The sequence below is a fragment of the Haemaphysalis longicornis genome, unplaced genomic scaffold (assembly GCF_048455015.1).
Source record: "Haemaphysalis longicornis isolate Haplotype H1 unplaced genomic scaffold, Haemaphysalis longicornis Haplotype H1 scaffold_5, whole genome shotgun sequence".
Taxonomy (NCBI): domain Eukaryota; kingdom Metazoa; phylum Arthropoda; class Arachnida; order Ixodida; family Ixodidae; genus Haemaphysalis; species Haemaphysalis longicornis.
Window position 1 is genome coordinate 39,525,363 of NW_027526385.1, and position 13,191 is coordinate 39,538,553.

The following is a 13,191-nucleotide window of genomic DNA, read 5'->3' on the forward strand; positions in this document are numbered from 1 at the left end:
GATTGGTCAGCAACGCTCCGCAAATTAAAGCACCGCTTCGGTTAGAAAAGCGTGTGGCGGTGCAAAAGTTACCGCGCCTTCCGGCTGCAGCACCCCGAAAAACAGAAATGGGCACGGATCGGAGTTGAAAGCTCTACACCCACGCTCCTGAAAAGCAGCGCCAATGAAGACGAAAGCGCCTCTCTCATCTTCACGGTTGTACTGGGGGACAACAGAACGGTTTGATTTTGCGTCTTTCATGGCATGCAGCGTAAAAACAATTTGTGCTAGCGCTTACCAGCGTACAAGTGGATGCCTCGGCGCGACAAGGCGATAGTGGCCGAGCGCGGCGGCCTTGTTGTAGCCGCTGGTTCTTTATATTCTGTTCTGTAGATAAGCCGCCTATTTGTCTTTGATTTTTTGCTTTACCGTCCACCTCTTTTACCCACTCTCTCTTTGTAATCGCTTGCAGATATCACTCCTCTCCTGCAGGGTGCGTCGGTCGGAACGCATATCGCAGGCGCTCCCTTTCACCGGAGAGGAGATGACGTCACATCACGCCATACTCAGAGCCAACCGCAGGAGCCGCTGAAACACTACCCTCGGCAGTCGGCACAACGCCAGCCTCGGAATCGGCAGCCGCAGGCCGCGCTGGTTCCGCTCTCTCGAAGAGCGGCCAGCCCCGCAAGAACGCGAAAGTGTGCGTGACCGTGAATGTGCGAGGGCCCGACGAGCGCATCCGGAGTTCAAGCGAGAAAAAACCCAGGCGGAACGACAACGCGAGGCCGAGGAATGGTTTCGACAAGTAGAAGACGAACGGTAACGGGAAGCCAATCCTACGGCTTGGGACGCTTACGTGGAGGGCCAATGAAAGTGTTGGGATTGGTGAAAGTTGCTGTATTTTCAAGTTACAGAAGCTATTTGTCCATTTTTTCACTCAGGTTAAACTTTGTGGGATTTGTTCATTTTTGTTTTTAAAATAGCTAATCTGAAAGTCTTTTGTCCGGTTAACCAGTGTCATGTGTCAGGGCACCCCCCGAGAGGGGATGAATGAAAACCGAGGAAAACAAGGAAAAAGAACGAAGGACGGCTATTTGAAGTGCGCGCCAGGAGCGCGCCAATCAGCAAGCGCCAGCGCCGACGCACCGAGGAATCATGGGCAAAGGTGGCAGCGCACTGGTCGGCCAATCAGGGAAGGCAGCGCATGGGACAAGTTGCGTATTGACCATATAAGGACAGGGAAGAAGCAAGAAGCCAATGGGAGTGTGCCACGAGAGAGCCCAGAGGGTATAAAAGCGGGGCGCACAAAGAGAAGGGGGGAGGCAAGACAACGGGAGGCAGACAACCAGGAGGCGGCCGGAGCACGTGAGCTTCACGGTACGAGCCAGGGGGACGCGGCCAGGCCATTGACCACACCATCCGAGCCTTCGCATCGGCACCGTCATCCTAGGTGCACCTCGAACCCGTGTCTTCGTGGCCCCAGCGGCATCGGTCGGGCACCAGCGGCCGACGTCCACGCTCCGTCGACGTTCGTCTCGACGGCCCCGAAAGGCTACGTTCGGGCCGAGCCTACGTGGAACCTCCAGCGGCAGCGGCTACCTGGGGGTAGCCAGCGAGGAAGAACGCCGGAGAAGGGATGACCACGCGCGTCGAACACCGGTATCAAGGACCTCGAGCGAGAGCGGCTACCAGGGGGTAGCCACAGAGGAAAGAAGTGAGGACGCGCGGAGCCCACGCCGTCCAAGGATTGACCTCGCGCATCGAACGCCGGCACCAAAGCGAGACGAGGACGGCTGCCACCAAGTCGCGGTCACGCAACGGGTGCGACACGTCAGCGCCGACGACAGCGAGGTAGGCCAGTCCAGTAGGGACACAGTTGTAAGGGACACAATTAGGGAGTTGTGACACGAGAGAAAGGAACTAGAACTTGATTAAGGAGTGTATTTGAACTGATAGTGTAGGACTTTATAGTAGAGACTTTTGGGTTTTGAGTTGAATTGTATATTGAGCTGTTAAGTTAGGGGTTTGTATTTGAGTTGTGTTTTGGGATTGTTAGAGGTTTGAGTGTGTATCATTGGCGTGTAGTTTAATTATTGAGTGCTTTGCGTTAGGGTTTTTGAGTGTGCATTAAATGTATGTTGTTAAACCCGTCAACGGCTTCCCTGTGTCCATTGCTCTGAGCTGGTAAAGACAACCTCACCATCGGTTCACGTGACAACCAGAACCTATTGTTGTTCTGCTGTCATTGTCCATACCTTGGCAGCTCACATTGTTGGGGATATCTGTTTTTGCTTTCGGAGCTAACGGTAGTGCAGCTGCGTTACACATGCGGAGACGCGGAATAAGTGTTCACATGTAAGTGCGGATTTGTCTGCCACGTCGTTGCTGTTTCAGGGATGTGGGAGAGTCTAGACTGATGATAGTGTGTTTACGGTAAAAATTTGTGGCTGGTGTTTTCTGTAGGTCATTATTGTAAGTACGACTTCCCTCCTAAAAGCGATCCTAGCTGTGACAATGCTTTGGCTGCGGGAATGGGCTAAATTTAGCGCATTGCCCTATACGCAACAGCATGAACGGAGGTCGAGCCGTCTTCGTTCGGCAAATTATGTGTCTTGGGTGTGTGCCCAATAGGCAGCTAACGCCACATGTGTACCAATGTTTTGTTCTGGGGTGGAAGTGGCGGATCGGGAAGTGACAGATGTTGGACGCTGTTTCATCTGGTACCGTGTTACCGTTGCGGCTGTTCTCCAGTGATGACAGGGATCATAACAAAATTGTTTCAAACGTGGTGGAAATCATGCCGTGAAGTTGTGTTCATGCGTTACGTTTGGGAGTTGTATTGTCTTTACATTCTGTGTGTGTATGTTCGTTTGTAGCCACGCGATGGGGAATTGTTGTGCGTGAACGGATAGATATAACACATCAATGTAATCGTTTGAGAGGGAATGGCCCTAAGTGCTTTAGAATAAGACAAAGACGTGAAGTCAAATTTCGCGCCAAAGAAGTGGCCCAGTGAAAGAGCGCCGCGCAATAAGATCGACATCACAATCATTCGAAGAGTTCCGCGGCGGGAAGGAGAGAAAATTTAAACCAGAAGAATAAGGCAGGGAGAGGCGGAGCGGAGACGAGGAAGAACACAAGGAGAAGACAACGAGGTGCCGCAAGCCACGAGTGAAGCTGCCAGGACACCGACGCGGCAATCAAAACTAGGGCGGGAGCGTGCCAATGACGCAGTCGTTTCAGACTTCTGGGAGACCCGCGCAGCGGCGCTCGAGTGCCTACAAGTAGCGGCATTGCTCCGGAGATTCACGAGTCACCGCCGCCTCCCCCACAACTGCGATTCTACCGAGACCAGGAGCAGCCTCGCGTTCTGTATGGCTACGGCGGAAGTATTCAGCGGGTCCGACCTCCTGACAGGAAAGCATCAGCGCTGCTATTGGCCACGAAGCAAGGAGTCCGAGAGTAACTGCGCTGAAGCTATGCCGAGCTAGACCGCCACGACAAGTCTACGTTATCGGAACGCCAACATAATTCGTAGGCCGGAATATTATAAGGCATTGTGGTTAGATTATTAAATGTCTGTTAGGCTTGGAACTCCAAATATTAGCTCGGTGTTGTCATTGGTTAATGAGTTTTTTTTTATTTTTCGGTTCCGTTTATTGTTGTGTATAGCTTACATGTTTCCCAGGGGTTGCTGCGAAACGTGGACCCCTTTGTATAGAGAAATGTTTCCAACAGCGGCTAGTATTTATTTCTTTGTTTTTCGGAAATGTTTGAAGTGATTCGATTCCGTGCAGTGCGCCGTGTGCTGTACTTGCTCGTGCCCCGACCGGCGCGATAACAGTGACAATTGCGTATCACCTCGCGTCGGCGTACTTGCGCCCTCGATTAGGCGACCGGCCGATAATGCACTGCGCTGCACAGGTATCTGCCGTAGTCGTTCACGCCCCGACCGGCCGCGACAACAGCGTATCGTCTCGCGTCGGCCGCTCAGCGTATTACGGACTCGTAGAGACGCGCGGCCGCAAGCTTGCAGTGCGCCACCCAGCCGCCGTAGTCGTTCGCGCGCCTACGCACCGACTGGCCGCAACAACAGCGTATCGTCTCGCGTCGGCCGTTCTACGTATTACGCACTCGTAGAGACGCCCGGCTGCGAGCCTGCAGTTCGCCGCACAGCCGCCGTAGTCGTTGGCGCGCCGGCGCACCGGCCGGCCGCATTAACAGCGTATCGTCCCGCGTAGGCCGTACACGCGTTTCGCGTGCTCGTCGACACGACCGAGAGCCTGCTGCCGCCGTCGCGACCACGAAATCGGCCGTCGTGCTACTGCCGTACTCGCTAACCGGCGGCCCCGGTACTTTTCGAATATGCTCTTTATGTATCGGCAACCCAGAGCTTCTTCAGCTTCTCGCATTACGGAAACGCGTGAAAGCACACGGCGCACTGTACGGAATCGAATCACTTCAAACATTTCCGTCAAAAAAAAAATACTAGCCGCTGCTGGCAACATTTCTCTCACCAGTTAGAGGTACGAATTACACTGCTCGCTCGCTTAAGGGCGCACGGAAATGGGCTACTGAGGAGAGACGGCAGCTGCACGGGAGTCCTTACTAGCACGTCACATCCGGAAGTTCGCTGCAGGAGCGACAAGTTCCGGCGACACCCCGCTAGATTGTGCGTCGGCTGAAGTGGCGTGTTTTTGAACGGTCTTAATAAAAAAAACTGTGCGTTTGTGGAGTTTAAAATTGGGACACAATAGACTTTAGTGTGCATACCACGCATTGAAACAGAATTTAGGGCAGGTAAATTTTCGTTGCAGTTGGCCTTTAAGCTTGGCCGCCATCGACCTCTCTACGTAGCCCATGCAGATAGCTGGCTGGTCAGCAGCACGCAGACGGAGGAGGGCAGACCGTGAGTCAGCCAGGATGATGGCACCCCAGACCTGGGTGCCCTGCTTGAGAAGAAGATCCGCGGCCAAGTGGAGTCCCGCCAGCTCTGCGTGGGTGGATGAGGCAGGGAAGGGCCGGCTGCACACATGGCTGGTGCCTAGTTCCAGGGCCGTGCAGACGGCTCCGACTCTGCTCGTCGACTGTTGCACGGAGCCATCCATGTACACCTGCAAGAGTCCGGTAGCGTCGTCCTGCAGCAGGGCAGCCACCTCTTGGTGGACGGCCTAGGGTGGAGTCGACCTCTTGCTACGGACCCCTGCAATGTGGTGGCGATGTGTAAAACCTGCCCCGTAGATGGGGGTGGTGGCTCCAGGCGGGGCCGCGGCGGCAACGCGATGTGGTTCTCGTACGTAGCGAGCAGCATGTCCATCCTGGAGTTGGGCCTGCTGCGGTAGCACTGGGGGAGTGCTCTCAAGGAAACAGCATAGCAGACTATGCCCACAAGAGAGAGGGCTTCTTGCGCGTGCTGGTTACTCTCGCCTATTTCGCAGGTGGCCACGGTTATAAGGCGCTGACATGCCGATCGGTCTCCGCTCCCGTGAAATAATTAAAAAATAGGGATGCTGTACACAAAACGGGAGCTGTGTTACGATTGCTGCCGTGGATACGCTAGCGTTATGGCTGCTAGCATAATAACGTGGACAGTTCCGTGGAGCGTATCTGGCTACTGGCTAACAGGTGATAAAAATGTTTTAGGTGGGCTGATCGTCTCGTTGTTGTCTTTGCTCTATTGGTTTCGCACAGATTTGTTTGCTGCATTGCCTATCATGAATGGGTTTTGTAAGGTGAAACATACACTGCTGTTAGTCCGCAGTCATTGGCAATAGCTTCGCTGTTTCCGTTGTTGGGGGTGTCTCCTTTTCTTTCCGTCCAGGAATAGTGCTGCTGTGTTGCACACGCGCGCAGGCGCTAAGCAGTTGTGCAGCATGTTCTTACGACTGCGAACTCGTTTCGTTAAGTCATTGGTATCTTAAGAATCTGGGGAGACTACACTGATAATTGGGTTAAGATAAGAATAAGTGAAATGTATTTTTGTGGATATTTATTTATTTATTTATTTATTTATTTATTTATTTATTTATTTATTTATTTGTCTCTTTATACTGTCAACCCTCACTCGAGGGTCATACAATGTCGCCAAGGGTTTCACTGCGAAACCGATGTAACTGCGGGGATAATTTCGCTGCAAGAATATGCAAAATTTAACGTATGTGGCGTACCATTTATGTAACAGCACGTGTGCCAGTGGAGACGTTTTCGCTTGGGGAATTGAGTGTGTTTAAGGTGTGTACAAAAGCACCTAATGTCACGTGTGTAACCATTTTTTGTGAGAGGGCTGGAGCTGGCCGATGGCTGCACTGTTGGACAGAATTTCATCTGCTACTGCATTAGCATTGCGGCTGCGCCCCAATTGTGAAAGGAAACAGGGAAATTGTTTCTAACGTGGTGGCGAACCTGCCGCGCACTAGTGCTCCCACATTGTTTCATAGCTGGATTGTTTCTTTCCTTTTTTGTGTGTATATGTGCGTATAGCTATAGAGGGGCATGAGTGCATAGGAATGATACGATGAAACATGTGGATCCAGTTAGTTGTGATATCTTGTGCAATATTTTGAAATGTAATTGCCTGCCGATTTGAGGAGGTGACTTAATTGCGCATGGAACTGGGGGCGTGTTATTATTGCTGCAGTAGATAACGTTGTGTTATGGTTGCTGGAGCAATAGCGTGTCGATCTAAATTGGGCGTATCTCGCTTCGAGATAGCTTGGGAACTACATGATCGTAAAACTTTGTGTGTGGAGGGCGATTCCTGCAGGGGGTCTTCTGTCTGCTTTTCCAAAGATTGTTTTGCGGCATAGCCTATCTGCAAGTATTTTCTGAGGTGAAACATGCAATGTTGTTGGTCTACTATTTTGCCTGCAGCTCGACAGTTAACATAGCTCCGGTACTTAGCTCGTAATAGCTATAAATATTAGGCCTTGACCATTATAAATTTATCTTGGAGTCTGCAAGTACACGAGATATGTTCACCTGGCCTCGGCGAACTAGCCTAAGACAGAAACTGCATTACGGCCATCCAAATGCAAAAGGTCTCAGATAAATACTTCTGTATGTCCTAAAATAGAATACACCAGTGCAGCATGGCACCCTTACCCTAAACTTAATATTGACAAAATTAAGCGGGTTTACAGGAAAGCAGTTTGTTTTATATACTCTTAAAACGTACCATGCCATTCAGTCTTTGCAATAATGACTCTAAATGACATTCAGCTCCTTGCGTCACGCAGACGCCATAATCGGTTGATTTTTTTTTGTGTGTTTTTACTTACAAATAAGCTTCTTTATTGATCCTCTACCGTGTTCATCTTTTCTATCAACAAGAACACCCCGCATCAGAATCCCGAAATGCTTACCCCATATTCTGCAGAAATCTATGTCTTTATGTTTTTTCTCCACAGACCTACCAGAGCGGCTGCTGTAGCCACGGTGGTTGACTCGAAACAAGTCCAGCTCGCTTCCGCCTCTTTATCTACGACATCCCCCACGGCGGGAGACGAGATCGCTATTGCGTTTCTATAACCCACAGTCCCCAGCTGGAAACAACTATAATCAGTGACTCTAAATGAGCCATCCTAAATTTCCTTTACGCAAGAGTTTCCCCAGCAACTTTATCAGTCCTGTTGGAGGCACAGAACATTCGATCGCGTTCTTTCACTCTCGTCTGGGTTCCCGCCCATACCGCGCTACCGGGAAACTCAGCGGCCCACGAAGCTGCTTGAGCTTTGGTCTACCGAGGGCTCGATGGCGCCGCCAATGATAGTGAGATATTCACTCTACGGGACAGGCTGCACACATACGGGGACATCCTCGCCCATTACCGCTTGGAGCGTGCCATTTTTCCTCCTCCTCACCCATCTCTATCCCGATCCTTGGCGGTCATATATCGGCAGGTACAGACCCGCTCCTTCCCCACCCCTGCCATCATGTAAGCGATCTTTCCCGACACCTACATAGACGAATGCCCATATTGTTCAGTCCCTCACGCATCTTTATCCCATATCATATGGGCCTGTGATAGCATCCCACTAACCAGGCACGGATCCCATTCCATTCTCCTTACTATCCCCAGCGAGGCGCGCTGGGAGGCCGCCATTCGTGACCCAAACCCCCATATTCAAGAAGACCTGGCCCGCTTGGCCGGAGGCACCGAACCCCTGCCGAAAAGGGGCCCTGCTGCCCGACGGACGACGGAGAAGACGTCGCCGGCCTAATCGCCCCAGCTGTGGCCAAATAAAGTTGTTCTGTCTGTCCACAGACAGTGTCTGGTTGGAAACATTTACGGGATCCGAATTCATGCTGATTTACGTAGAACAAAGTTTATTTTCCCCTGTATGTGTCACGTTATCTCTGTTGTCTTTTATATGAAGACTGTCCTACTTGGACCACCTGCGGTGAGGAGTGCGTACTCAATAAACAAACCTTGGGGGGGGGGGGTGGTCTCTGCCTTTTCTTTCGGAGCTAAGGGTACAGTGCTTCTGCGTTACGCACACGCTCGCTGCGACGCAAAAATTGTCTGGTGTGCCAACTTTGCAGTTGTTTCCCCCAGCCTTCGGTTTATTAGGGAAGTGGGTGAGACTAGGATGACTATAGTGGGATTATGATAATTTGTGAAAGGCGTGTTTTTGTTGCTATTTAATGTCAGTGCTGTTTAACTCACCAAAGCGATCGTAAATGTGGACATGATTCGGCTCAGTAATGGGCAAACTTAATTTATGTGGATTCCGTGCTATGCGATAGCAAGAATACACGTCGCGTCATTTTTGCTGAGAAGATTGTAGGCTCGTGAGTTGAGCGCGTGCACAAAAAAAAAAAGCCGTAGAACAACGCGGGTACCCTTGTTATAGTGGGGGTCGGAGTTGGCTGTGGCTGTAGTCTTGGATGGTGTTTTGGCACATAGTGTGTTAACATTGTGGCTGTTCTGCGACGACGTCCGTGAACAAAACAAAATCTGCACACCTACGTCTAACAAAGGGGATTGTTGAAAGCGAAAGCAAGCTTCCATTTTTATTTAGTTTTAGCATTTAAAGAAGCTTAGACGACCATTTCTTCTGTAGTGCTCATGTAGTTAACGTTTCCCGGATTCCCAAAATATCTCATGCTTAGCGACTGCACTTCTTAGACGGAAAACCATTCCCACAATGTGCGGTCTTTCTGCTAACCCCTCTACTACTTCACCCAGCGCGAAAGTGCTCCTGCACCCTGGTTTTACGCTCTGCGAGAAACGCTTCTGTTGATTTTAATTCCTGAGTAGCTATATTAACTTCGCTGACTCTTCTCCTGCATTCAATGTGATTGAGTTTTCCTACAAGCGCACCAGTGAGCGAAGCGTCGCATGTGCGCTTGTGTGCAGCGACTTAAACCAAGTGCTTGATATAGTCCAGAAACTAAGAAACTAAAGGCACCTTATTGCTCGAACAAAAGTGGCTTGGCTTAGTTTCAACTGAGCGAGTGGACAGCGACTACCCGGCGCCCGCCGGCCTACTAAACGCGGAGCCGACTGATTCGGTCGGAGAGTCGGCGAGCCGTGCAGTAGCGCAGTCAAGCCGATCCATCTTCTTTTGACGTCATACTAAACGTCATAGGAAATCGGTAAGGAAGATGCAGAGAGGAGGCCAGCATTTTCCAATTGATTTTTCTACTAAATGAATCACGTAAACGCAGCGAGAGTGGTCGAAAGAGGATTTGGAGACTCAAGAGGATTTGTATTTGGAGGATTTGGAGTAATCCCGTAATGTTAACAAGTCGCTTTAGTGTCCCTTTAAAGTACCGAAAGGCACATGTGCTTGCTATAGTTAACTGCTCCGAAACGGCACTTCAGGCAAAAAAATCATGCACCCCTTCATCATACGAAGACGACGATTGAACGCAAAGCTTCCTCACGACGGCTTCTTCGGTTTTCTTATTTTTCTTTACCGCTCAGACCATGTCGAGGACAGGGAGCAACCGTATAGACGCTGGCTTGATAATGCCAAGGACTGAGGTTTGGCTCTGGGAACAAAAACCGTTTTTTTTCTTTGAGTTCGGCATTTTCGCGTAACAGACGACATAACTTTGAACACTAAAGCCTCGCTTTAAAAAGTTCCTCCAACGCGACACAAAATCAGCAAAAAATAATCGTTTTATAAAGGATAGATGAAACGCTCCAGCCAACTCCCCCTGAAGTTTGTTCATGGGAGCACAAAAGCTGCACTTAATTTACAAGAAAAGTTGCGTAATGGATTTCCCTTTTCAGTGGGGCTCTGATCTCACCGGGCACGAGGAGAGAGAGAAGGAGAGAGAGAGAGAAATAAACGTTTAATGAAAACGAGCAAGTTTGGTGCTAGACGGCTGGGGCACTTGCCCTGTGGGGGCGAACTTAGTCCGGGATGCCCTGGCCCTGGCTGGCTGCCCGGGCTCTAGCGACGACTTCTTGTTGCGCCGCAAGGTCCGAGCTCGTCAGACGGTCCACCCTCTGCTCGTAAGTAGGGTTCGGGATTGGAGATAAAGATGGGGGTTGCTGGCATTCCCATACCATGTGGTATAGGGTGCCAAGAGATGGGCAGTAGGCACAGATCATGTAGTTTTGGGCAGGGTACATTTTGTGGCGGAGGGTACGGTAGGGGTAAGAGTTAGTTTGCAGTCTTCGGAGGGTATTGGCTTCGTGATGACTTAGGCTATCGTCCCCGTCGTGACGAAGGGAACGATAATAGGGAGTTTTAGCATTGTGGCTACCGGAGGCTGACGCTACGGCGGCGGGCTGCCGGGAACCGATAGCGCCGGGGAGCGCGGGCAGGGCGAGAAGGTTGCTCCTCAGAGGAGCGAATGCGGAGGCATTGCGAAGGCCGGCCCGCGGAACTAATCCACACAACCGGAACGAATGTGCACCTGCCCAGTCGAACCCCCCTACCCGCCACCGAAGCATCAGCGGACGCTAGCCGTCATGCTATAACTAGAGAGTTTTAGTATAGGGTTTTAGCTGTGGCATTAACGTTTTGCGGGCCGCAATCTCAAACGGATAGCGCCTCGGTAGGCTACGGTTGGCGTGCCCGTTAACGCTATGGCGCGCTAAAGTGGTGCTTTCCGCTATACTAATACTCTTAATTCTCTAATAGAGAGTTTTAGCATAGCGGCTAGCGGACTCTCACGCTACGGCGGCGGGTTAGCGGGGCCTGACTGCGCATGCGCGCGCGGGGAGTGCGAGGAGGTTGCCCTTTAGCGGAGGGAAAGAGCGGGCGTGGCGAAGGCAGGCCGCGCGGATCTAATTCATCCCCCCCGTAACGAATTTGCTCTCCCCAGTTCTGGCCCCGATACCCGCCTCCGTAGCGTTAGCGGACGGTACCCGCTATGCTAAAACTCTCTATCGTCTGTGGTGAACCGGCAACGTGTTAAATGGTATAACGTTTTGGTTTGAAGAAAATAATTAATGACCCGAAAGGGAACGTTGAATGTAGCCTTAACCGTCTCGTGGAACCGAACGCAGGAGTTCTTTCTTTTGCTGACATACTTTCCCAGCACGTGGGAATCGGTTCCGACATACGCTGCGTTGCCAGGTAGTCATCCTTCCCCTGCGGTTCCCTCACTCGGGCGGTAGTGGAACAAACCCGCCGGTACCATGGAGGCGAGGGTAAGCAGGCCATGCACGTCTTCCCGAAAATACAACGCTGAGAGAGACCTTCATACGACGAATGGCCAATCCGGATGCAGCGGTGCAGACGTCAGGGAGGTACAGGTACTGCAGGCAGCGACGACTGAATCGGAGGTTGAAGAGAGTTATTTTGGTGAGAGAGAACCAGAAAAGGCGCTGAAAATGTTACTGCAGTCAGCCTGGAGCTCTATTTCCCGCAGCTCAGCACTCACGGGACAGAAGTATAAAGAAGCGAAACAGAATATGTTGAAATAGGAAGAATTCAGAAGAAAGGCTTTTGCTGCTGTACTGTTATCCGCACACCAACACACCTCAAATAGTTCACACTCGTCGTGAGGTGTCCCAGTGATCCCGACGGTGGTAGTGAAGGGTCGAGGCTAACGCTCTTTGCGGGGAGGAGCAGTGGAGCCCTAAAACTCTGGAGATTGCTGAAAAGTGGAATCTCACAATCAAGCGACTGTAACTGCCGAGTGGGACACGCGTGATTGCACCAAGCAACTCCGTTCCCACTGGGAAATATTCTGTGTCCACGGGAAGGGCTTTGGAAGCGCGAAGCGCAACTCCCCCCATAGAGTGGGCGAGCGCGGTAAGGCCGTCATAGTGCTAAACGGAGGTAACGAAACTTTTAACCCCCCGCGGTGGAAATGCCACCTGGGGCGATTGTGTCAATCGCAACGATAATGGCGACGACGTCCTCGCAGACGACGTCCACCGTTGCGGCGAAAACAAAGCCGAAACTATTGTTTTCATATTGTAAAAAGAAACGACCATCTCAACCCTACGGCGGATTTCGTTTTGCGGCAAAGCTCAAATGCACACAAAGCATATTTTAGCGGACTCCTCCCGTATCGCGCTTTTTCTGAAGTGTGGCGCGTGCAATGAAAAAACATATTGAGGGAGGCGAGGCTAAAGTTTGCCGAACGAGGTGTTGCTAAGTTGCTTTGCCCAGGCCGCTACCAGCGAGGCGCAAAGCAAAGTGGCGAACGTGTCGGGCTGACGGGAAGTTGAAGCCGCATTTACCGTATTCATTCCATTTGAAGAACCTTGATTCTAAGCAATCGCCGGTATTTGCGGGGAAAATGGTGGATAGAGAGATTAAACACTTACTAGAGAAAACTGTGGTGGTTGCGCCGTCACTCGGTGGAGAGGGTTCGCCTCAGTCCAGGTACCCTTGGGCCTTGGCTGCAGCCCTGGCACGGGTGACCCAGAAGATCTGGTCATCGTGAAAATGAAAAAAAAAATTGCATGCGGATCTAACCACCCCCTTTTCTAAACAACAACCGCGAGATGGATTTCACACGCGTTTAAGCAGGCTCCAGAATCCAGTTGACGTCATGGCAAAGTCATTTATAAGGATTTCAATTACAAACTACTTCAACGAAACAGAAGACGACCTGCTAGGGGTACCTGAAAGCGGCGCACCAGGAGGCAGAACGGACTCGAATGGTAGTAACGGGGGCTGAGTATCATACGAAAGCGGTGGATTCACTGTCGATACTTGTTTTGCAGTTGCATACCGGTGAAATAAAACATTATTCCTTACTTCCGTCTCGTGGCGATAGGGCCGCGAAAAAAGTGGC

At 51.1% G+C, this 13,191-nt stretch overlaps 1 protein-coding gene and 1 long non-coding RNA gene across 2 annotated transcripts; both read left to right on the forward strand.

The window, feature by feature from the left end:
* Positions 1-308: 308 nt before the first annotated feature.
* On the forward strand, positions 309-8,262 carry LOC144138081 (uncharacterized). Its single transcript, XR_013315810.1, has 2 exons — positions 309-798; positions 7,386-8,262. It is a non-coding gene; the product is annotated as an uncharacterized LOC144138081 (long non-coding RNA).
* LOC144138937 (uncharacterized) lies at positions 1,026-6,350 on the forward strand. Its single transcript, XM_077671452.1, has 3 exons — positions 1,026-1,078; positions 1,404-1,830; positions 4,837-6,350. The coding sequence occupies exons 1-3, from the start codon at positions 1,026-1,028 to the stop codon at positions 5,152-5,154; spliced, it is 798 nt and encodes a 265-aa protein (XP_077527578.1). The 3' UTR covers positions 5,155-6,350.
* Positions 8,263-13,191: the final 4,929 nt, after the last annotated feature.